General features: G+C 34.4%; 1 protein-coding gene across 4 annotated transcripts in view; it reads left to right on the forward strand.

The window, feature by feature from the left end:
• STAG1 (stromal antigen 1) overlaps positions 1-27,129 on the forward strand; it is a 428,984-nt gene that overhangs the window by 323,793 nt on the left and 78,062 nt on the right. For all 4 annotated transcript variants that reach the window (XM_044252306.1, XM_044252305.1, XM_044252303.1 and 1 more), the window contains 4 exons: positions 3,399-3,506; positions 6,462-6,576; positions 15,739-15,856; positions 25,049-25,152. In XM_044252306.1, the coding sequence (XP_044108241.1) occupies positions 3,399-3,506; positions 6,462-6,576; positions 15,739-15,856; positions 25,049-25,152 (445 nt within the window). The remainder of the gene's footprint in view (positions 1-3,398; positions 3,507-6,461; positions 6,577-15,738; positions 15,857-25,048; positions 25,153-27,129) is intronic.

Below are 27,129 nucleotides of genomic sequence, written 5' to 3' on the forward strand. Positions count from 1 at the left end.
CTTCCTTAATACCCATCACCCATTTACCCCATCCTCCCAAACCCCCTCCCTTCTGTAATCCTCAGTTTGTTTCCCAGAGTCCAGAGTCTCTCATGGTTTGTCTCTCTCTCTGATTTCTTCCCATTCAGTTTTCCCTCCCTTCCCCTGTGGTCCTCCACACTATTCCTAATGTTCCACATATGAATGAAACCATAGGATAATTGTCTTCTCTGCTTGACATATTTCACTTTAGCATAATCCCCTCCAGTTCCATCCATGTCGATGCAAATGGTGGGTATTCATCTTTTCTGAGGGCTGAGTAGTATTCCATTATATAGGGGCTCCTGGGTGGCTTAGTAGGTTAAAGCCTCTGCCTTCAGCTCAGGTCATGATTCTAGGGTCCTGGAATTGAGCCCTGCATCGGGCTCTCTGCTCAGCAGGGAGCCTGCTTCCTCCTCTTTCTCTGCCTCCCTCTCTGCCTACTTGTGACCTGTCAAATAAATAAATAAAATCTTTTAAAAATTCCATTATATATATGAACCACATCTTCTTTATCCATTCATCTATTGAAGGGCACAGCAGCAGTGTCCACAATACCCCTTTTCTTCTTAATTTACTACCATAGGTTGTTGCTCCAGTCAGCTTTTCACATTTATTCTTTTTTAAGCTCTGTACCAGGTAGCATTTCCTAAACGTCCTCACAGTTGTAAGGGATGCTTATAAAATTTTTATAGTGGTTCTCTGAAACTTTGTGCTCCAATTTCACTTGGGGAGGTTTAAGAGTTACACGGTACTCTGACATTTTCTCTGGAAACATATTCTTTCTTCCATTGTATTGCTCAGTCCCCTAATTTATACATTATTTTGGTAAGTAAAGAGCTAAGAATCACAAAATCAGCTTTCTAGTCTTTTACTGCATTTGCATCATATGATCTGGCCTTGTTTCTTTTGGCTTATGGGATCTTGTTTAGAACAACAGATAAAGTCACGTGTAACATCCTGTTATAGCTCCTTAAATTCTTTTTCTGTCTACCTGCTAATTTCCTTCTTTTGGCATAGATTATTTTCACTTAAAGTTTGGATTCCTAAGATATCTTGTTAAATTTTGTTTCCTGTGAGTTTAACTTTCTCCTGAGGGTTATTAGGTAGTTTAGCTGATGATGTATAATTGGGTGGAGTAAAACTTGGGCCTTAGCTTTGTGCTCCTCCTCGTAATTTAGGGGTATGAGTTGGGCATGGACAAAGAACACTTCTGCTTCAGGACAGAAAGCCTGTGGTTGTAATTAGTCACTGTTCCTCAGCAATTTTAAAACTGTGTCCTTCAGGGGCACCTGGGTGCTTCTGTCAGTTAAGTATCTGCCTTTGGCTTAGGTCATGATCCCAGGGGTCCTGGGATGGAGCCCTGCACTGGGCTCCCTGCTCGGTAGGGAGTCTGCTTCTCTTTCTCCCTCCACCCCTCCATGTGTTTGTGCTCGCTCGTTAAATAAAATAAACAAACAAACAAAATCTTTGGGGGGAAAAAACCTGCCTCCTTCAGTGGTAATTTCATGACCCTCAGGATATGGAAGGGAAATACAGGGACAGTGTAGGTCATGGGCTAGCCAGTCTACCTATACTTATTGTTAATTTCTCAGTGCTTCTAGGTTCCAGCACAACCCCAGTGATAATCTCTCACATTATGTTTGGATACTGTTTTTGCTTCACAGTAGAATTAGAACAGACATTGTTGAGGTGTGGGGGGATCCATGTACTTTTAAAAAGTGCTCTAAACTGTGTCCTAGCCTTGACAACCAGCTCTTTTTCATTCAGAACTATAGTCCCTTAATACTGATGGCAACTATCTTCTTTTGCTGCATAGGTCACTCTGATTTTATGTTTCTGTGAGATCCCTCAACCTCCTGAGGTATCTCTAGGATTGAATTCTGAGGAATGAACTTATACCCATCCCTTCATCTTGTTAGGACTTGGACTGCCCAAGAATTCTATACCTTATCTAGTCATTGTTAATCTCTAATCATATGAGACATTTTTAAGCATATGAATAGGAAATAGATATTCCTTTGGGGAAGAAAAAACAACACATTCTGGCAAAGTAAGAAATTATTCAAACTTTTAGAATAAATGAGTGACTGGGGTGCTTGGGTGGCTCATTTGGTTATGTATCTGCCTTTGGCTCCGGTCATGATCCCAGGGTCCTGGGATCAAGCCCCAATTGGGCTCCCTGTTCGGTGGGGAGCCTGCTTCTCCCTCACCCTCTGCTTGCCTTTCTGCCTATTTGTGCTCTCGCTCTCTCTCTGTCAAATAAATAAATAAAATCTTTAAAAATAAAAAAAATTAAAAAAATAAATAAATAAAAAAGAATACATGAGTGGAAAGATAGGAAATTTGTGTTAGTAAAGAAATGGTGTGACCTCTGAATCCACTTTATACAGAAAGAAGAAGCAGTATTGTAAGTATGGTGATAAAATATAATTTAAAACAGACATTTCTCTGGGGGCTGGCTCAGTTGGTGGAACATGTGACTCTTGATCTGGGGTCGTGAGTTTAAGCCCCACATTGGGCATAAAACTTACTTACAAATAAATAAAATTAAAATAAAATAGACAATTCTATAAAGAAGAATAATGTACTATAACAATTTAACTGTGTAACAGATATATTCCCAGTGCATATCAACAAAAATGTTATACATCTGGGACGCCTGGGTGGCGCAGTTGGTTGGACGACTGCCTTCGGCTCAGGGCGTGATCCTGGAGTCCCGGGATCGAGTCCCACATCAGGCTCCCAGCTCCATGGGGAGTCTGCTTCGCTCTCTGACCTTCTCCTCGCTCATGCTCTCTCTCACTGTCTCTCTCAAATAAATAAATAAAATCTTAAAAAAAAAAAAAAAAAGTTATACATCTTTTAAAAAATTGAGCTGATTTGGGCTATGTATGTAATCCGAGGGTACCATGGGTATCCTTTGTGTTGGAAAAAATGTGGGCATTTTATTTCCTTATCTGCATTTTCTGAATTTTATTTAATGATTATAATGATTAGGTATCTGTTACAATTAAAGAAATGTCACTTTCAAAGTAAGATTAAAAAGAGATGAGGGGCGCCTGGGTGGCTCAGTGGGTTAAGCAGCTGCCTTCGGCTCAGGTCATGATCTCAGGGTCCTGGGATCGAGTCCCACATCAGGCTCTCTGCTCAGCAGGGAGCCTGCTTCCCTCTCTCTCTCTCTCTCTGCCTGCCTCTCCATCTACTTGTGATTTCTCTCTGTCAAATAAATAAATAAAATCTTTAAAAAAAAAGATTAAAAAGAGATGAAAAATCAATATGCCTTGAGCTTTTATAATGAACCTTACAAAATTTGAATAAAGATAGAACTGAAAGTAAATATTTATTTTGGCTCAGATGTTGCTTTGTGAATTTTTCAGTGGAAGCGAAGAAGCTCTTTCCAATGAAGACTGTGAAAATGTTTACCACTTGGTGTACTCAGCACATCGCCCTGTTGCTGTGGCAGCTGGAGAATTCCTTCATAAAAAGTGAGTTAATTATCTTTGAAACCAGATTCTACTTTTGTATTTTTGTTTTGTTTTTGTTTTATAATTAATAGAAGAGAGTAATAGTGAGTAAAAACAGTGTTGGAAGTGGCCACTTCAAATTCTGGAGGTCGTAATATCCTTTCAGCCTATGTGCACATCATGAATCAAATCCCTGAGAATGATGTCCCTTCTGACATACTCCTTTTTCCTGAAATCTAAAAGGTTGGTTCCCCACTAGGGTGTGAGTGGAGATTGGAGAAGTACATGAATTGTATAAAAGCTTCTGCAAAAATTTGTATTTCATTTAACCAGGTATTTTTCCTTTTAAAATTCTTAGTTCTCCTCTTACCTTCTCAACATTTATAATCTAAAATCACTTTCAAAATGCCTTCCAACCTTTCATGGTTGTTGTTTTTTGTTTTTTAACAACTCTTCCTGTGGGAGTTGAAGATTATTTTAATCAGTAATCTGTAGTGATTCTAAAAGCTATATTATATATAATTAAAAAGCAGTTTAATTAAAAAGCAAAACTTCATCTTTTTTGATAAAACATAAAAGCTAATGAGAGTTTATGAATATAATTAAGTATTCTTATGAAATACATTTTGATGTTGGTCTTCTGTATGATCTATAATTTATTAGTAAGTAAATTCATTCTTAAAGTTTAAAAATATCTGGGGATATTTTACTGTGTTTTACTTTGTTTGTTTGTTTGTTTATAGATTTAATTTAGTGACTCTGATTGTTGGCAGGTAAACCCAGAAGTCTACTACATGTAGTCATTTGTGATTATACTAAGCACAGTTATAAGTCATGCATTGGGCAACTGTTGTGCATGGGTGATTAACTTTGATAGTGGCCTGGCCCTCCATTCAGCATCTGCATCTCAGTGCTGCAGCAACAAACTGGCTTTACTTGGTGATACCTCTCAAAGTGGGAAAAATTGTTTCTATGTGAAATATCTTTCTTTAAGAAGGAAGTTGGCTGCTAGTGAGTACTGTCAATGAAAGTAAGGAAGAAAGTCAGGATTTTCAGGCATGACTTTTTTAACTTAATGTATTGAATTTGCCACTGACACTGACATCTATGGGTAATAGAATAGTGTTATTTCCATATTTTTCTTGAGGTGTTGACTGTCACAAGTATCAAGGGGGTACTGTAGTCTTAACGTCTCTTCATTTTCCAGGACTGTTATATTCTAGTTAGTCTCTATTCTCTACTTAAGTTTTCAAAAAGCTTTGTGTTTTTAGAATTTATTGCTTTTATAGTTTCAGTGAAAAAGTAGATTACAGGGGGTGGTTCTCTACAGAATAGAGGCCATAAACTGGCAGCACTTGCATTAGAAAGGTGCTTGGATATATCTTCATCTGCATTTTATTTTTCTAAGTTTGAAATACTTGCTAAAAAGTTTAAAATTGGAATGTTTTAAATAACAGTCCACAATACAGGCCTTTGGTATTTCTTCGTGAAAATGAAGCCAATTTCTGTTCAAATGGAAGGTTCACTCCATAAGCTTGTTTTATGCCCTCGCCCTGGAGATACTCACAGTTTGAGAACTTTTCATTTCTAATGTCTTTGAGTATTCTTATCATTTAATATTGTGATCTTTTCAAATTTTAACAAGTAAGCTTTGGTATAGCCTCAGGAGTTCTATGATTAAAAGAAAAACATGCAAGTGTGCACATACACACTTAGTCTGTTTTAAGCTGTTAGTCTAATTTTAAGCTGTTCATAAGTTTATCCATATGTCTGTAAAATAGTAAATGTATCTGAAATGAATATTTTAATAGTCATAAAAAATCTACAGTTTAGTTTTAGAAAAATTAAAAATTAAGTTGATTCCTCTTACATTTATATACAGTAAATGTGATTATCCAATTCTGTACATTTCACTAATAAAGGACCATCATTTTTTCCTATTTGTTCCTTCCTCTGAAAGCCATCCAAATAAACAAAATTTTCTCTTAAACCAGTCTAATAGCTATGCTGATATAGCTTCAGTTGCTCTAATCTTCTTCCCTTGCCATATAGTTTCCCCTGCCCCCAAAATAATCAACTATTCTGTATTCATACAGAGTATACATAGTATATATTTATCTACTATTTATTTATGTTCATTGGAGTGAGAGCTCAATGAGAATAGGGATTTTGTCTTTGTTCACTGTTATATCCCCATTTACCTAGAGCAATACCTGGGAATAAGACACCTATAGCAGTCCTTAAAATTTTTTAGAATAAATACTCTTAGCAAATTAAAATTTCCAATTCATGTCTTTGTCATATTTTAGAAGTTTTGTCATTAAGTGATATTTTTAAAAATTAAATGTTTTTGTCATTTTATTCTGTACTGGTTAGTAAGTACTGTTTTTAGGTAATAAGCTGAAAATGCTAGAAGTAAACATTAAAAGTATGAATTTTTATAACCTTTTTTAAGATTCTATTTACTTATTTGAGAGAGAGAGAGAGAAAAGGAGCAGGAGGAGGGGCAGAGGGAGAAGCAGACTCCCTGCTGAACAGGGTGCCGGACATTTAACCTACCAATCCACCCAGGTGCCCCACTTTCTTTAAAACATATGGTTAAATTCTTTAATTACTTCACTCTGAAATTAGTATTTAAGAAGATAGAACTCTTTTCAAAATTATATATGTTCTAGCATCTGTCATAAAGGATAAAAAGTTTATATTTTTGTGAATATTTGAACACTGATTAGTCAAAAAGCTTCCTTTTTAAAAAAAAGAGCTTCCTTTTGCATTGTATGATTGAATTGTACAAAATTGTTTAGATCTAACCATTTTTAACATATAAGAACATCAGTTTCATGGTATGAAATAAATCAGTAACCTGATATCTGATACTGCCTTTTAAATACTGAAATAATTTGTACAATGAAGGAAAAAACTAAAATTCGTATCCATGCAAATTCATAATGCTCTGGTTTTGTTACTTATTTCTAGGCTGTTTAGCAGACATGACCCACAAGCAGAAGAAGCATTAGCAAAGAGGAGAGGAAGGAACAGTCCAAATGGGAACCTCATTAGGATGCTGGTTCTTTTCTTTCTTGAAAGTGAGGTATGGTTTCACTTATTTGTGGAACATAAGGAATAGCATGGAGGACATTAGGAGAAGGAAGGGAAAAATGAGGAGGGGGAAATCGGAGTGGGAGAAGAACCGTGAGAGACTATGGACTCCGGGAAACAAACTGAGGGTTTTAGGAGGGAGTGGTAGAGGATGAGTGAGCCTGGTGGTAGGTATGTATTGCATGGAGCACTGGGTGTTACAAGCAAACAATGAATCATGGAACACTACATCAAAGACTAATAATTTACTGTATGGTGACTAACATACATTATAAAAAATTTTTAAAATAATACAAGAAGAAAAGAGAGGTAAATTTTAACATAACTATTTTTTGCTTTCAATTACATTTTAAATAAAATTATTATTTAATTCATTGTAATTAATTGATACTTTTTAATCCTATGAAAATAAGCCTGTTTCTTATAAAATTGCCTGCATGGATTATCTGATTATTGAATCTGTATTCTGCCTTTTGTGGGAGGTGTTTTTGTTTGTTTGTTTGTTTGTTTTTTGCTTTTATTAATTTTTTTAAATCCAGACCATAAAGCTCAGGACAGTGTAGAAAGTTCTTACAAATATTTGAGGAAGAGAAGAAGAAACACATTGAACTCAAAGCGATAAACCTAATATCTAGGGTGGTGTACTTCAGACTGTGGTGGAAGGAGTCCTCTAAACCTACTTTCCAGTATAAAAATGATGACTGGAAAATATTGCCAAAATTAACTCCTTTGGAACTCTGGAAATTAAATAAAAGCTTGCAACAGTACAAGGAGTATTTACTCACAAAAAGCAGTGGAACCTCAGTAAGACTAGAGAACTCTGTGGTGTTTTAACTTGCCCTTTTCCCAATTCCCTCTTCCAAGATCTACATTGTCTTTGAAACTCAAAGCTTTACAACCACACTAGCTGTGAAAACCAATTGTCTGGCAGTCCCTGAAGGGACAGAAGGAGTCTGAAGCTCACCAAAAGTCTCATCTGGAAAGTTGTGTCTGTTTGACTTGCATGACGGTTCCCTCAGGAGCTCCATTGTCGGTCAAGTCTTGTCTCTGTTTGACCAGACTCAGCACTTGGATCTGTGCAAATAGCTATAGCCTTTCCTCAGCCATGTTCTTATGGTGTTTGTGAAAAACAATCAGCAGAAATTGGTTGATACTGCCTTCCAGAGGAACACTCTGATACAGAATGTATCAGCAATACTGCCTTTCCCACAAGCCATAATTTTTGTAAAGCTGAGTCAATGTCTGTTTCTCCTGTGAGTACTGAGTATTACTGGATATGGTTGGGGTGGTATCCATCCGAGGGATACCATTTGCTGCCTAACTGCAAATTCATATCCTCCTACAGTTTCAATTATTGTCTTTGTGTCTGGATTTCAACAGTTTGACTATGATATGTCTACTTGTGATCAGCTAGCAATTGATCAGAAACTACCTTAAAGACCTGAACTATTAAGTCTGTCAGCGTTTGTTAAGAGCTTCTGTATATAGACACATCTTCAACTCCATCAGGAAGCTTGAAATTCTGCCTTAATTTTCACTTCCTGATTGCTCACAGCCTCCAGTACAGCCCAAGGGGGAAGAATAACATCCTCTTCGCTTCTTTTCCTGGGGATGAGCACAGCTCTGCCTATAGAAGTGTTCTTTTAGATATCCAAATATGTGTCAGAAGAGCTTCCCAAAGTCCCAATGAACACTTCCTTTGCTGATTTTCCCTTGAAGATTTTTGGTCCGCTTCTTGTTATTGCCAACTAGTATCACTGCCTTAGGCATCTGCAGTATCAACCAATTTCTGCTGATTGTGGGAGTATTTTTGCAGGTATAGGTCCACACTGAATATAGGCTAGCAATTTTTAAACTGCAATAGTATCATAGTACTACCTAATTATTTGTTGTTGCTTTTCTTCCTTGAATTTTTGTGTGTAGATTTTTTTTTTTTTTTTGGTGTAAGTCCATTTATGTGACATGCCCAGACCAGGCTCCTCCACGGACAGGAAGGGGCTCGCGGGGATCTTGTATAAGTTTTCGAGGTGTTAAAACCATTAGTTCAATTGGAAGGGGTGGTGAACCATGAGAGACTATGGACTCTGAAAAACAATCTGAGGGGTTTGAAGTGGCGGAGGGGTGGGAGGTTGGGGTACCAGGTGGTGGGTATTATAGAGGGCACGGCTTGCATGGAGCATTGGGTGTGGTGAAAAAATAATGAATACTGTTTTTCTGAAAATAAATAAATTGGAAAAAAATAAAAATAATTAAAAAAATATATAAAACCATTAGTTCTAACTTGTTTAAAAATTACATTTTTAAGGGGAAATAAAATAGGAATTTAAATGTTTTAATTAGTAGATGTACAGTCTCCATTACCAGTATTTTCATGTGACTTTTTGATGTCATTTATCAAATGTTTTTGTAATTAACATTCATAATACAGTACCTATCAGAATTTGCTTGCACGAGTGAACTTTGGTTTGCCCAGAAAAATCTAGAGATCTTGGACCCTGAATTAGACTCAGGAAAAGATTTTTGGTTTGTGTTGGAATGTCCAGGAAGGTGAAAAACTTCAATGATTCTGATTGCTCAAATTTGAAAATCCTCGAGAAACTCTGTAGGAATGAGAAGTAGACAAACAGGCAGCCTATAGGGAAATTGCAATCAGAGAATTAGGAACTGTCAGTAGAATGAGTGGAATTAGGACAAAGCAGAGCAGAAGACTTACTGATATTTCTTAGGCAAATTGGAAAGAACAGAGAATGAATAAAGTCAGAAACAAAACCATCTGCAGAGTTGCATTTGAATAAAGGATATGTGTTTAGGAAGTGTTTTAAGTATGTATACAGATTACATGGGGATCTTGTTAAATAACATGCCAGTTCTAATTTAGTAGGTCTGAGGTGTAGTCAGAATGTGCTGCATTTCTAAATGCTCCTAGATGGAGTTTGTAATGTTTCTGCCTCCAGTCCAGGGACCGACCACACTTTATGTTTTGAGGGTTTAAAACATTAATTTCATAAAAAGCAAGTGTGGATATATTACGGAATAAAATACAGAATACTTGTGAAGTTTAAGATAAAACATTAATCATTATATCTCACACTTTTGATAGACCATTTCAAGTATACCTTTAGCTCCTTAGGTTTTAAAGGAATAGGATTAAAAGTATTATGCAAAGTCAAATCCTTTATGAAAATATAACTTTAACAGCAAAAATAGTTTCAAAATTTGATAGAGATGAGACATGTAAATAATATTTAAAATATTTGTTGAAAACTTTAAGAAATATGATGATCTAGACTAATTGAGTTTGGTTGTTCATTGGAGGAAAATTTTTTGGATCTCTGAAACCCTGAGGATTTTACTTTTTGATATATTAAAAGACTGTAAGTACTTAGTTTTTCACAGTTTCATCTTTTAATTAAAGCAGTAATTTGTAATGTGTATGCCACTCTATTTTCAGGTGGTATTACTATATTTTTGTGTTTGCTGCTGTGTACTAAAGTGTTAGGAGAACATTAAGATGTATTTCCCAGTTCTCTATGGCATTCTTGTCAGATACAGAAGCAACTGCAAATCGTATTTAAAAGGTTTTAGTCGATTTGTGATAATGTTTTCTAGTCTCATGTGTTTCACAAGAAACATCTTTGCTAAAATCTCTTTTCTTACCCTGTAAAACTAATGTACACCTGGAACTGAAAGCTTATTAAAGCTGTATTCTTATGGTGGGATTCTCATTATGTTTTACTCTGAATTCCTCCTTATATTACTACAACACATGTTAATTACTAATATTTTAGTAATAGACTAATAAAAAATTGAATTGCAAGAAACCTTAGAGGTCGTAATGTGGAACAAATCTAGTTTACAGATAAGTTACTAATCAGTAGGATTAACTGAAGTAATTATCATCTTTTTTTTCTTTGTTTTACTGGGTTTTAAGACTAACATTTCAGTTATAGAATTCTGAAATACTGAGATTTATAGTCAAAAGAGGAGTTTACCTCTTTTATATATGAATTACATGTGAAATGATGAAGATTAAGAGATATGTCTAAACAGTTAATTTTCTTTTTGTACCAAAAAGTGACATTTTAAAGCCATCACAACCTTTATAGCAGTCACTGATTTCAGTAAAAAAATACCTTCTGTGCTTTAGATGTTTGACAGTTGGTAGGAAAATGGTACTTTAATGTGATGAGTCCAGATTTCCCTATATCTGATGTGACCATAGAACCCTATAAACGGATACTTTTTAGAGTAACAAAAATACTATTAATAATTATTTAAAACCATTAAGCATAACCCAAAATATTGCTGATGATGTAGAAATATGCCTCCTTCTAGGCATATGAAATGAAGACATTAATTATCACAGTCATATAAAATGGAAGATTAATAGACATTATTGACATATCCAAGGAATCTGCCCATAATGCTCATGAATGATAGCTTTTTTTCTTATTTGTTTTTATATGTTCTTTAAGATTCATTGACAACTGGCTCTGTTTCAACAGAGAATAAAACCCAGTATAGGAGTATTTAGAATTTTAAACTTAGTAACTTGAGGTGATTATTTGCATTGTAAATGATTATTCATAAAAAGAATCAAAGTAAGGCTTCATACAGTCAGTTAGCTCCATTCGTGTATTTGACTGCTTGATGGAGAAGTCAGCAGGCAGAGAAAACATGTAAAATACTATGAGTAATTTTGACGCCAATTAAAGATGAATCAGAATGTACCCAGAAAATTGTAATTAAGGTCACCAGAAAAATGAACTTAATTTGCCTTATATACAAGTTTAGGGGACACCCTATGAAATAAGTTACACTTAGATATAGCAGAGTAAAATCCACCTAGATATAAATGTAATTTTATATATAATTTTAATCTATATGTTTTATATAATTTGTAAATAAATTTAAATCTAATTTCAGTTATCTATTTTGTATATAGTGACTCTTTATCTGTTACCTTTTTCATCTAATTCCTGAAGAATGCTTGCAAATAACTAATTTTCATGCTGTTTTTATAAAATTATGATGCCAAAACTCCTCTTAGAAAATTTATTTTTGTTTTATTTTTAGGGTTCCAGGTCCTTTTTAGTCCCAGGATTTTCTATAGCCATTGAGAATGCCTCAGGACCTTCCTTCCTATAGCTTTATCTTTCACTACCAATAGAAAGTCATTGCTATAAAGTGTCTGAAAGACAGTTATAATCTTTTACTCTTACTGGCCATATTTGAATTTTTTTTTCTCCAACATGGATTTACATGGTATTATTACAGAGATTTGAGACTAACAAGTTATGTGGTCATCACATATGCCCCAAGACAGGAAGACTGAATCATAAACATTACATCAAGCTAATTTCTGACTAACCATGTTATAATGATTGTTGTTACTTATACTGGTGAATTTGAAACAGAAAATGGGCCAACACATTCTCATGTCCTTCTGGTATACACATTGAGTTTGAAAAAACTGGTTACTGGTGTTAAAAGAATGGATTCTAAGTCACCACCTTAACTAATTAAAAAGATGAGGAAATTGTCAAAGAAGTTAGCATCTACATTGAGAATACTGGCTATCACACAAAAAAATTTCTGGAACAATGACAAAATGCTTGAGCTGAATTTCAGTATGCCTTAGTTCAAGGCATAGAGAAGTCATCTTTAAATTGTGCCACCAATTCTTTTTACTCACCTGAAAGAAAACCTCATGCTGAATAAGTCAGGATGAAATAGAACTGTAAGGAATTTGTGGAAGCTATAGAATTAATGATTAATTCTATTTGAGTTCAATAACCCATAGCCGTATGCAAGGCAATGAAGAGCACGAAAATTTTTGAGATTTCTGGTAGAAATCTGAAATAAAACAAAGATTTGAGCAGCACAGACTGGTGAAAGGATTATATTATAGGTACTAATTAAGTGGCTGCCTTAGCTGAGCTTATTCTTCCCTTTAGAAACATATTTGGGATGTGCGCATTGGTCTAAGAAACAAAGGAGTGGATGAGTGCCCCAGATAATTTATGGCCATCAGGAGGGACAGAGAACTTTGGCATTCAAAAGAACTTCCATACCTACATGTTAGAGGAAAAGCCTGCCTGATTATAGTTTTCGTCTTTTCACTTCATGCACAACGTAGGAACCCAGGACGTTGCAATCAGACTTAAGAAAGGCATTCTTACTACAAATATTTTTTAGTCCAGAATATTAACATTACAGGAACTACTAACCAAGAATCACAGAAACTTGAAGCACAAAACCCAGTGTTGGTGAAAAAATTTGATTAATTCCCCTGGATATAAGAAGAAGCTATTATGAAAGAGGAGGGGCGTTCATAGAAATTAGAAACATGATTTCCAAAATTTAGGAGTGAAGCGGATCGTTAAATGGCCTGAAAGGACATAACCAAGGATTGGCTGTAGATTAAACCAAGGGGTTTTTTCCCAGAAGGTAGTACATAAGTAATGTGAGAAGACATACTGGTGAAAATTCACCAGTATGAGTAACAGCAATCATTATAACATGGTTAGTCAGAAATTAGCATGACGTAGTATTTATGATATAGTCTTCCTGTCTTGGGACATACATGATGATCACAAAGTAAAAGATGGGAAGTACACATTATTGTCTGTAGGAGTTCTGTAAAGAGAACAGAGAACAGAGAGGAAGAGCTAGTCAAAGGACATGCAGTTAAAATATTTACCACCCATGTATTCTATATAGAAAGTATTATTTGAGGATGTTTTCTAGCAAAATAAAAAATGGATGCAGTAAAAGGAAAACAAGGAATATAAGAAACATTGGTGAGCAAATAAATCTGAGAAAAACATAAAACTAAGCCTGTATACTATGGCTGTGAAGCTTAAGGCAAATACCTAAAAATTATTCTTAAAATACAGGAGTGCAATGTAAAATTAAATGAAGTAAATAAATGTGTTAGGGACCTTAGTGATAGAAAAATACGTTAGAAAAATAAATAAATAAATAAATAAATAAACTGAAGAAACCACAAGTAAGACAAGAAAATATCAGTAGAGCATAGAGAATCAGAATCCAGGAATATTTCCAATATCAGTTACACAAAAATATTTCCAATATCAGTTACACAAATTTATAAAAGGTTGATTGTCATTTAGGGGAAAATAAGCAGATGAAAAATGTTTATAAAACAAATCAATCAAAACACAGGAAGTTTATACACAGAAAATAAACAACCTGGATAAAGGCTAGATATAATTAACAAATGCTTACAGGAAGTTGAGACAGTACCATATAAGACAAGACAGAATTGAGGACCAAAAATATAAGAGAAACAGAGAAGGGATATTAAAATATAATTATGAACATTTTTATACCTATTTTATGGACATACTTAACATGTACACAGAGTCAGGCATAAAAGCAAGTTTATTTAATGTTTAACATAGGAGTTTATTTAATTGTGGTGAAATAGACATAACAAAATCTGTCATTTTAACTATTTTTAAGTGTATCGTTCATTCCATTAAATTAAATCACATGGCTGTGCAACAGTCAGTGCTGTTCATCTCTAGAACTTTTTAAAAACCTTCCGAAACTGAAACACTATACCCTTTAAATAATAATTTCTTTCTAGCATGGGTTTTAATAGCTCCAACTTTGAAACTGTTGGTTTTTGTGTTTTCTGCTGCTAATTTCCATTTTTGAAACCAGGTGGTACACTACTTACAGCTAACATTGGAATGATGTTAGTGAAGACCTGGGAATAGTTTCCTAGGATATGTAAATTTGAAAAGTTAGAATGTACCTTGCTATAAACTTTTTCTTGTGTTCTTTCTAAGTAGAGATGCCAATCCATATTATCTACTCTGGAGAAAATCATTGGAAAACTCTCTGTGTGTGCATATACACGTGTGTGGTTTTCCTGAGGCTCTTGAGGAGCTAGAATATAAGATTTGAAATGCAGTGGAAATGAAGTATAGAATTAAGGAGTCCAAATGAAGCAGAGCTTTAAATCAATCATGAAAATGCACATAGAAGAGTTAATGATAGAATTAAGAATGAGGACGAAAACTCACTCACTTACCAAATATGCCATTATATCAGTAAACAACCAGTAGGTCTAGAAAGGAGATGTGCATACATTTGAGGGCCACTATTCATGATGTGAAAAGTATTTTGTCTCACAAGTAGAAGCACATACAACTGAAATAAGAATTCTATGAAGTAGTACTTAACTTTCTATGTGCCATATAGGCTTTTCTGTTTTGTTTCGTTTCTTAAACTTGTGTCACAATGTATTAAATTATTAGTTCAACAACTAATGAATGGGTTGAAATGTATAGTTTGAAAAACTCTGATCTAGAAACTGGTTTATCTGGATGTCATGCGCCTCAAAGGAGGAAGAACTTTTAGATAAGGGTGGAGAAGTTAGTTGTAGTAGCAGAAACTAGAACAATGCCAACATCTCTACTTACCTTCTCTGAAGAGCTGTTTGAATAATATTCTTCATACTACCACTTGTAGTAGAATATTTGGTCTGAAGTGTTTGATGAAGAACATGAGAGTATTTGTTACTGTGGGAACACGGATTCCAAAGAAAATTGTCAAGAGTAATGAGCAGCAAAAAGGTGAGGGGTGGGATGGGGTGGAATGGGGAATGCAATGAATTAAATGGAAATGAAAATACAAAAGAGAAGAAATAGAGTAACTTAACATTTTGACCTTGACCAAGATGACAGACATAAATTAAGTAGTACTAGTACCAATTTTTCAAAGGAATTCTGGGAGAAAGGAAGTGATTCCTTAAAAAAAAAAAAAAAAAAAGCTATTTTTAGAAACAAACCAAGAATAATGAAAAGGGACCATGATCCTACTTGTAATTTCAGAAATTCCGTTAACTAGTTATACTCTCAGTTTCCTTATCTATAAATGATGTGGTTGGACTGGGAGATCTTTAACTTTACTACTGCAAAAAAATAAATTTTTTATTAAGTCTGCATATTGCATCCTCATTATTTACAATGGCATACAAATATATTTATTGTTTTTGAAGTGGCTCCTGGAATTGTCGTGACCAGGCCATCTCAGTTATAAAGAAAGTGGCTTATTAAATTGAAATAGTATTGTTTCTTCATTAAATATTCTTCAGTCATAATTGATTTGTTATTTTTAGTTACACGAACATGCAGCCTACTTGGTGGACAGTTTGTGGGAGAGCTCTCAAGAACTGTTAAAAGACTGGGAATGTATGACAGAGTTGCTTTTAGAAGAACCTGTTCAAGGAGAGGAAGGTATAGTATTTTGACAAGATAATTTCATATTATTTTGGATTTCCATAAATAATCATAGCACCCTGTATAGGTCACCTCTTTATAAATATATGTAAACATGCTGTGTGTCTTTCTGCAAAGAGAACAGTTTGTTTCCTGTAATAAGTAAGGATGTGTCTATAGTTTAAAACGTCTTTCTGGATTAAGACGGCTACCATGCTGTACAAGTTTTTAAAACTTACACATATTGTATAGTACTCAAAAAAAGTTTTCTTTATGCTGACTTGAGACACAAAATACTGATGTACTCAATGTAAAAACTAATATGCACCCAGAATTTTATTATATTTATGTGTGAATATGGAAAACCCTTTGACACTCAAGGATTTAATTAGACCATAACCATCTCCTTTTGTTATGTTTCTTAATTATTAAAACCAGGAAATAAAAAATAAATTCATTTACTGAGCTTCAAAAAATAAGGAGAATTAATTGTTGTATGATGATTTCTGAGTATGTATCTTACTACATGTTACATAATAACATGAGCAGCAAAACAAAATGCTTATATGCTAATTCTTAAAGTTTATATGAAAATGAGTCCTTAAACAAAAAATGCTTTTCCCTAAATGGTTTGTTTTTCAAACTAACCCTAGTAGTACTTTAAAGAAATGCTATTTCACTTAATCCATGCAACAGACTTGGAATATAGATACTTTGATGTAAGTGACAATTGTGAACTAAACCTGGACTTCAGAATCTAAGGAAATACATTCAGATTTTTAACTCTCTACCCTTTGTAACTAGTATCCTCATTTTTCTGATCCTTAGCTTCCTTTTCTTTATACTATAAAGGTTATTCTCGTTACATAGCTTACATAGTTTCTGTGAAAATTAAATAAGATATTATACTGTTGATTCCCTCCTCTGTTTCCTCTACTTTACTTTGTGATTCAACCCCCTGGGATATAAGAACAGATACACAAATATACCCAGGAAAGTGGCCCAAATTGCGTATTTTATTTTTTTACTCATTAATTCATTTTTTTAAATTATTTTATAAATTAACATATAATATATTATTTGTTTCAGGGGTACAGGTCTGTGATTCATCAGTCTTAAACAATACACATTGCTTGCCACACGCATACCCTCCCCAGTGTCCATCACCTAGCCACATCGTACCCCCACCCTCACCCATCTAGCAACCCTCAGTTTGTTTCCTAATAGTAAGAGTCTCTTACAGTTTGTCTCCCTCTCTGGTTTCATCTTGCTTCATTTTTCCCTCCCTTCCCCTATGATCCTGTTTCTTCAATTCCACATGAGTGAAATCCTATGATAACTGCCTTTCTCTGATTTATGTCACTTAGCATAATAGCCCCTAGTTCTATCCATGTCACTGCAGATGTCAAGATTTGGGGGGCTTTGATGGCTACATAATATTCCATTGTATATATACACCATATCTTCTTTATCCATTCATCTGTTGATAGACATCTAGGCTCTTTCCATAGTTTGGCTCTTGTGGACATTGCTGCTATAAATATTGGGGTGCACGTGTCCCTTCGGATCACATTTGTATCTTTAGGGTAAATACCCAATAGTGCAATTGCTGGCTTATAGGGTTGTTCTATTTTCAACTTTGTGAGGAACCTCCATGCTGTTTTCCAGAGTGGCTGCACCAGCCTGCATTCCCACCTTTCTCTGCATTCTTGCCAATACCTGTTGTTTCCTGGCTTGTTAATTTTAGCCATTCTGGCTGCTGTGAGGTGGTATCTCCTTGTAGTTTTGATTTGTATTTCCCTAATGCTGAATGGTGTTGAGCACTTTCTCATGTCTTTTGGCCATTTGGATGTCTTCTTTGCAAAAATGTCTGTTCATGTCTTCTGCCCATTTCTTGATTGGATTATTTGTTCTCTGGGTGTTGAGTTTTATAAGTTCTTATAGATTTTGGATGACTTATAGATTTTGGATAACTAGCCCCTTTATGGATACTTTCTTTGTAAGTATCTTCTCCCATTCTGTCGGTTGTCTTTCGTTTTTGCTGACTGTTTCCTTTGCTGTGCAAAAGCTTTTGATCTTGATGAAGTCCCAGTAGTTCATTTTCCCCTTTATTTCAGTCACCTGAAATAAAGGCAAAAATGTGTCTAGCAAGAAGTTGCTGCAGCCAAGGTTGAGGTTGCTTCCTGTGTGTTCTCCTCTAGGATTTTGTTGGATTCCTAGCCCACATTTAGGTCCTTCATTCATTTTGAGTCTGTATTTGTGTGTGGTAGAAGGAAATGGTTCATATTCATTCTGCATGTGGCTGTCCAATTTTCCCAACACCGTTTGTTGAAGAGACTGTCTTTTTTACATTGTATATTCTTTCCTTTGTGGAAAGCTTTGTAGACGATTAGTTGACCATAGAAGTTGAGAGTCCATTTCTGGGTTTTCTGTTCTGTTCTGTTCCATTTATCTGTGTGTTTTTGTGCCAGTACCATACTGTTTTGATGATGACAGCTTTGTAATCAAGCTTGAAGTCTGGAATTGTGATGCTACCAGCTTTGGTTTTCTTTTTCAACATTTCTTCAGCTATTAAGGGTCTTTTCTGGGTCCATACCAATTTTAGGGTTATTTGTTCCAGTTCTATGAAAAAAGTTGATGGTATTTTGATAGGGATTATATTGAATGTATAGATTGCTCTACATAGCATAAACATTTTAACAGTATTTGTTCTTCCAGTCCATGAGCATGGAATGTTTTTCCATTTTTTTGTGTCTTCCTCAATTTCTTTCGTGAGTTTTTTGTAGTTTTCTGAGTATATAGATCCTTTGCCTCTTTGGTTAGATTTATTCCTAGGTATCTTACAGTTTTGGGTGCAGTTGTAAATGGAATCAACTCCTTAAATTCTCTTTCTTCTGTCTCATTGTTGGTATATAGAAATGCAACTGATTTCTGTGCATTGAGTTTATATTCTGCCACTTTACTGAATTCCTGTAAGAATTTTATCGATTTTGGGGTGGAGTCTTTGAGGTATTCCACATCAAATATTATGTCATTTGCGAAGAGTGAGAGTTTGACAAAATTGCCTGTTTTAAACTCAAAATATTTGCCTTATAACCTCATTCTTAATCTGTAACAGAAATCCTTCCCCAAACTTCCCCAGACCTTCTCTTAAGGTAGCTGTGATTATAGTATATTTAATCCCACATTATCATTTTCTCTTTTTGCATGTATTTTTTCCACTGGATATCCTTGGGAAGAAGTCAGGTCTGTTACTAAGTTGATGGGGCCTTCTGCTCATTAGGTTAAACTCTCAACTTTACTCCAAATCTTTTTTCCCTTTTGTGATCACAGGAAGAACATACATTCTTCATTTTCTCCTTATTTTACTTACATACATTCACAACTAAGTTCACTGACTTTATGCATTCTGTTTCTATTTGAATCTCAGTATTTTCAGTTTCAATAAAATCAATTCCCCTTCCAATCAGTACAGCCCAGGGAACACTTGAGCAAAATGTCTGGCATAGTATTTGGAAGTACATTCCTTTTTTTTTTTTTACCCTTGACCGTCACTGTAGAATCAGCACATTATTAGAGCTTGTGTCATGTTTCCATGCCATTTTCTTTTTGTCATTCCGTGCTCTGTAAGGTTATTTCCAAGAATAATCTCCCAAGAAGAGAGGGATGCAGAGTAAGGGAAGAAGAGCCAAAGTGCTGTGCTTTGGTATTGTTAATTTTTTACTCATTTAAATAAGATGTGCCAGTCAGTAGATAGTAATCACTAAGTCTGTCAGTTGTCAGTGTATTTTGCATGAATTTACTGTATTGAAATAACTGTGTACTATTAGGTATTTCGTATGATTTAAATTTGACATTGGTGTTTAACTTCAGTTAAGTTAGTTTGATTTGGTTTGGTTGCTTTGATTTTAGTTAGATAAGTGAGTTATAAAATGGGAAGAAGTTCTTAAGTGAACCACAGTTTTAGGATATGAATGAATCTGGGAAGCAAGGCTGAGGAAATTATGAATAACAAGTACAGAACTGTAGTTGTATCATGACTCTACTTTTTACACACATTTGTTCATATGTGTAGTGTTAACTCTGGCATGGAATGGCATCCAACGCAATTTTCTGTGCTGTTATTTTGCTGTATTTTATGGTAGCAAAATGCCACCAATATCTTAATTATTTTTCAGAATGATTAAAAAGTTATATTTTATGTAGGTGGAGTATAAAAGATGTTCGGGTGGATGAAAGTTTAGTTAGCAGTTGGAAACAGGACTAAAATTTGGGGAAACACATTGTCAAAGACTTATCAGTATTAATTTAAATCACAGTAGTCTAAGACTGCCTCATAGTGTTTCTAAAGGACAGGGTTTTTTGTCAGTGGTGGTGGTGGTGTTGATTGTGTGTATGTAACATAGAAAAATTTTTAGAATCGTATGAGGGCCTTGGTAATAGGTAACCAGGTAACAAGATCATAAGTAGGTCATCTAATTTATGTGGTCTCTTCTGTTTCATATATAAAAAAGAAAAATCCCCCAAATTTAATGTAGATAATCTTCTGTGGTCATTTATATTGGTAGAAATCTATAATCCAGATACTGAATAAGGTAAATGTGGATAAATGGAATTCTTCAAAGCAGGGAATCATTACTGTATTTATAACCTAAAGATATTTATTGATCACCTTTTATATGCTAAGTATTCACACTTAGTGCTTAGTGTAGTGTCCTAAACAAGTGGAGCTCACTGCCCATATGAAGATTACATTCTTGTGGAAAGGCAGGTCAAAACCAAGTAAACAGGATAATTTCAAGGGTGATGTGATGGATGATAATAAGGAGGGGTCTATCTTCAGATTGAATCCTTAAAGGAAGATTTCTCTGAAGAGGCCACCTATGAGCCAAGAATCTAAAAGATGAGGGAGCTAGCCAAGGAAGTGTCAAAAGAGAGCCATCTAGGTAGAGTAGATAGCAGTTGCAAAGATCTGAAGCATGAATGATATTGTTATGTTCCAGGAGCTGCAGTAGTTAGAGTACAGTGAACTAGTAGCACAAGATGAGATAGAGGCAGAAGCCAGATAATGTAGATTGTTTTAGTTTGTAAGTAGATTTATTTAGTTCATTCTAAGTAGTAGGGAAACATGGAAGGATTTTAAATGGGAGTAATATGATCCAATTCATATTTTAAGAAAAGTGCTATTGTAAACATGGCTTAGATAGGCAGAAGACCAGTTAGATTATTGTGGCAATGCTCTCTATGGGAAATGACAATAAAAATATGGAGGAGGAAGATGGATTATAAAGAGCAAGCCCATAGCCATGTTTTAAAGATTATGAATAGGAGACAAAAGCAGGAAGAACAAGAGAGTAAGAGCCTCTAGCAGACTATATTAAAAAGATGGTAAGAAATAATTATAACTTATAGAAGCTCAGTAAAGAGGTTGTTCAAGAGATCTATGGCTAATAATATCATATACTGCAGAGAAGAATGGCAAAGATTATTAACTTTAGTGATGATTTAGATTGTTGGTGACTTTTAAGCATTTCTTTTCATTTCTTTCATTGATAGGCAAAGAGAGAAGCCACAGTTCAAGGTGATGTGAATAGAATCAATAGTGAGAAAATGGAGATGATGTGCAAAGAGGCTTGTGAAGGTTTAGAAAGTTGTGTAGTTGCCTGATAATTCATAGTGTGGACAGCTACCCATTTCTTTCTGTCGCTGTGGCTGTTCGTCTCTTGTCTGTGGCTTACAGCTTGTTTTGCTTTCAATTTTATTACTTGGTTTTGCTCTCATATCTTAAAGGGGATTTCAACTAAATTTTAAATAAACTGTTTTGAAATTTAGTACTTACCATGTCTAAATAGATGTTTCACAATTATGAAATAACAAAATTAATGGCATTGGACACTATATGAGGTTTGGTTATTCTTCAACACTAAGAAGGGTTTTAGAGCAGGGAAAAGCTTCCATACTTGATAAGTTGTTCTCTCTCCTCACTTTCCGTAGAGCAAGATTTTCTTCATAAATAAAAGAAATGCATTTAGTTCATAGACAAACTTGTCATTCCTTTATCTGCAGTGAAATGTGAAAAATTATGAAATTCTAGAATCATAAAAATAGAGACGTTTTATTGAGTGGGACACTTTTTCCTATTAGGCTCTGGATCGAGGAGTATAAATGCAAAAACAAACTTTCATGTGGCTTTCCTAAGACAGGCTGACATTCATGTGTTTTTCTTAAGATAATCAAAATGTTAAAACCAAAGAACTGATTAAATTAAGATGAACCTACATATTCTTATACAGAATGATTTTAGAATAAAAAGGACAAGATTTTAGTATGTCTTTGTCTTTTCATTGCTGTCGCCCAATTTTTTAAAATAATATAAACTTCTGAAGCTTAATCTCTTTCATTTATATCAAAGTTTGTCTCTATAATCCCCACATCTGTTGGCCTTTAACATAAATAAATATACAGAGAAAAGGGGTAGAGACAGAGATAGAATTAAGCTATTCAAATTAGCACTAGAAATCTGTCCTTAAAAATATGTAAGAGTAAATTCAACAAGGAAAGTACAAAACAGTGTGAAGAAAACCATAACATTTTCTTAAATGACATAGGAGAAGATCTCAAAATTAAAAGGCTATGTTATGTATCTGGCTGAAAAATGTTACTAAAATGTTCTTCCCATGTAATGAATAACTTTTTAAAAATACCAGTTTGAAGGATGTCTGGGTGGCTCAGTCAGTTAAGCATCTGACTCTTGATTTCAGCTCAGGTCATGATTTCGGGGTTGTGAAATCAGCCCCATGTCAGGCTTCATGCTGGGCATGGAGGCTGCTTAAGATTCTCTGTCTCCTCTCCCTCTCCCCACCTGCCTTGTGTGCTCACTTGCTCTCTCTCTCTCTCTCTCAGAAAATCAATGAAATAAGGAAAATAAAATAAAAATAAATAAAATACCAGTTCGAATCCAGTGGGTTTTGAGAGAGTTCCGGGAGGTGAGATAAAAGGAAGAACTAAGCAAAATTATTTCAAAGTTTAGGGAGAATTCTTTTCCTCTGTTTAAAAGGCTGTATAGCATAGTCCTTAAGAGAAAAGACTATGGATCAGACTACCTGGGTTCATTTCTTGACTTTACCACTAGCTTAGTATTTTGGAAGTTATTCAGCTGCTCTGTGGCTCATTTTCCCTGTTTGAAAGCGTGAAGATATTAGCTCCTATCTCTTGGAATTGTTTTGAGGATAAAGCAAGTTAATACATATAAATATATTAGAACATTACCTTACACATAAAAAATGCTTAATTGGTATTAGTATTATAGAAATTAGAAAATATTTAGGAAAAGGACTAGGTAAATGTGTCTCACTAAACATTCAAATTAGTTGAATTAAGTTACATATTAAAGTACATTATCGTATATTTTAAAGCAGCTATCATCAAAACAGTATGGCATTATAATAGGAATAGATATATAGATCAGTGAAACTAAATAAAGAATCCTATATATGAGAGCCTAAAACATTTTTAAAATGTTTAAATGTGACATTTAAATTCAGCAGGGAAAGCTGGTTTATTTAGCAGTGGTGGAGGCCTAATTGGCTGTTCATGTGGTGGGAATAAATGGGCCCATACTTCATGCTATTAGCAGAAATAAATTCCAGACAGATTAAAGATGTAAAAGCTAGAGAGAAGAAAATGAACTAGGAAATACATTTCTCTAATCTCTAGGATAAGGAGATTGTTGAAAGCAATACAAGAAACCCAGAAGACTTTTTATATCTACATGAGATGATGGATATTAGTTAACTTTTTTTTTTAAGCTTTTATTTATTTATTGGACACAGAGAGACACAGCAAGAGAGGGAACACAAGCAAGGGGAGTGTGAGAGGAAGAGGCAGGCTTCCCACTGAGCAGGGAGCCCAATGCAGTGCTCAATTGCAGGACCCTGGGATCATGACCTGAGCTGCAGGCAGACACTTAATGGCTGAGCTGCCCACGCATCCCAGATATTAATTAACTTTGTGATAGTCATTTTACAATATATATGTCAGATCATTACACTGTACAACTTAAATTTATACTATCTATCTATCTATATATATATATATATATCCCAAGTCAAATATATCTCCTTAATACTGGAAAGAAAAAAAAGCCACAAGCCATAAAACAGATCAGTACAGATATGACTTATAAAAATTAACAATTTCTATTAAAAGGAATTTCTGTCTGAGAAAAGATACCATGAAGAGTCTGACATCAAAAAGACAAACTGGGAGAAAATATCTGCCCCATTCAAAAGACAAAGTTAATACTTCTTATTTACAGGAATTCAAGAAAGGTGAATAACAGTAGAAAAAACAGACAAATCTCAGAAAAAAATTCTAAGCCAATAAACAAAATATATTTCACTAATTAGTAGGAAGGAAGAAGCAAAATGACAATGAAGTGCCTTATTTCAGTCACTGAATTAGCAAATATTGAAAGGATTTATGCCATCTGGTGCTAGCCACGGATATGAGGAACCAAACATCATTATTGCAGTTGGAGATTTGGATTGCAATAAATAACCTTATATTTATCAGTATCGAGATTTTAACTTTTGACCCATTACCCTCTTGGGAATTTATTCTACAGAAATTAATATCAGTTACATAAATATATGTGTGTTAATGATATTTATTACTGTATTGTTTATAGTAATAAAAACTTGGAAACAATTTGAGTAAACAGGTGTGATTAAATTGTGGAACACTCATGTAATAACTTGTAATTATTTAGGAAAATTACTCATACATATATGTAGTGACTTGAAAGATAATAAAAATCTATTGTTACTTTTTAAAATATGTGTAGCACTTTTTTTATTTAAAAAAAAAAAGATACCCTATTTTACAAGCTTTAAAATGATCTGCAAGGAAATACAGTAAAATTTTGGCATTGCCTTATTCAGAAATACAATCCTAGAAGAGACTAGGTAGTTGAAGAAACCAAAATGTATTCTGTTTCTCTTTACTTTCTACATCTCTTTCTTGTTTGACTTACGGTAAGCATATATTACTTCATAAAAAAAGAGAGAGAGAATATAGAGCTTAACTTCAGTCTTTCAAATAACCAGTAATAGAGTATATATGTTTGCAGTTTTTAATAATTGTTTTCTCTTTAATACATGGTTATTGCAAAACTATCTACTTATACTAATGCATTTTGTTTCACTTTAGCAATGTCTGACCGTCAAGAGAGTGCTCTTATAGAGCTGATGGTTTGTACAATTCGTCAAGCTGCTGAGGCACATCCTCCAGTGGGAAGGGGTACTGGCAAGAGAGTAAGTTACATTAGTGAGAAATCTACAGAAAGACTTTTAATGTGTTTAACTATCTTAAATATTTGAAAATCTTAGTGGTATATTTAAACATAAAAACATGGTATTTTTATAAATGATACATGCTGTGGTGCTTTGTCTTTATATCCCATCTACTAATTACACTTAGGTTTCAAAAGTAGATTCTTTTCTTTCATCTTCCCAAAGCACCTGTACCTGCTTCTCTTCTAGTACTTTAATAATTTTCACATTCATATCTGTTAAAAATGCAGAAGGCTTTGAAAGAAAATGCCTGTTTTTACTCCTCCCTTTACCAATTGTTTAATCTTTGGATAGTTGATTATTTTCTTTGTGTGTTAATTCCCTTATTTGTTATATGAGGCTAATAGGTTTTAGTGGTATTGAGATAATCACTGATAGAAAGACAAGTTCTGTTGGTATGCAGAGGTAGGTAATTCTTATCTGCACCAAAAAGAAAGCAAGAAAGGAAAGAGAGGGAGGAAGGGAGGGGGAAAAAAGTAAGGGAGGAACAGAAAGGAAAAAATATAAAACTGCAGAATTTGTCCAAAAACCTTATCAAAGAGTTCTGGGAATTCACCAAAGATAGAAGACAAATTGAGAAACATATATTTTTGAAAATCTGCCAAAGGTTAAGGTAAAAACAACAGGAGTCTGCTGCATTTTTGCCTGGCATTATAATTCACACACCCATAGCCATAAACTTGAAACAGTTTTACCAGAATGGTACATGGTAAAAACCAGCAGCTTTGCTCTTAGAGGGGACAGACTTAACGGTACAAATGGCAAAAGTCCAGAGCTTTTTAAGCCAGAAATGGCAAACATGGTAGAAACAAATACAGAAAAACCCACAGCTGTGATATTCAGAGGTTGTAGTCCCAGATGGGAAGAACAGTTAACTGACCAAGAATCTAACTAAAACATCCTGGAAATGAGAAAGCCATGAAAAGGATTAGATGAGCTCTCTGTATATTACTGACTGACTGAGAAACCTGAAATAACCCAATGGACAATAAAAGTCAAAGCAGACTTAAGAACTGGCTGGACTTTGTTTTTTTTCTTTTTATTTGTTATGTTTTTATTTTTTATTTTAATTCTAGTATAGTTAACACATACTGTTTTATTAGTTTTATATGTATCCTATAATGATTCAAAAATTCTGTACATTACTCAGTGCTCATCATGAGTAAGTGTACTCTTAATCCCTTCACATACTTTATCCATCCCATACCCACCTCCCCTCTGATGACCATCAGTTTGTTCTCTATAGTAAAGAGTCTGTTTCTTGGTTTTTATATGTGTGTGTGTCTCCTTTTTCTTTCCCTTTGCCCGTCTGTTTCTTAAATTCCACAGGTGATTAAGATCCTATGCATTTTGTCTTTCTCTGACTTAATTTCAGTTAGCATTATACTCTTTAGCTCCATCTACATAATTACAAATGGCAAGATTTCATTCCTTTCTATGGTTGAATAATATTCTCTTGTGTTTGTGTGTGTTACACACACACACACACACACACACACACACTCCCCACATTGCTCCTTCCATAATTTGACTATTCTAATATGCTGCAATAAACATAGAGGTGCATGTATCCATTTGAATTAGTGCTTTTGTGAGAGGTTTTTTTTTGTATTTTACCCAGTAGTTAATTACTGGATTGCAGTGTAGTTCTATTTTTAACTTTTCGAGGAAACACTGTACTGCTTTCCACAGTGGTTCCACCAGTTTGTATTCCCACCAGCAATGTATGAGGGTTCCTTTTTCTTCACATCCTCGTCAACACTTCTTGTTTCTTGAAGAACAGGCTGAACTTTGAATATGCTTTCTAACCCAGGTCTCAGAGGGGTGAACCCTTCTAGATTTGAAATTTAAGTTGAAGATTATTTTTTTAAATATAAAAATTAGAAAAATAAGTTAAAAACCCATAGTTACTACAGTGTATTACCTTAAAATGTTGGC

This window comes from Neovison vison, chromosome 6, assembly GCF_020171115.1.
Source record: "Neovison vison isolate M4711 chromosome 6, ASM_NN_V1, whole genome shotgun sequence".
In the NCBI taxonomy this organism is placed as follows: domain Eukaryota; kingdom Metazoa; phylum Chordata; class Mammalia; order Carnivora; family Mustelidae; genus Neogale; species Neogale vison.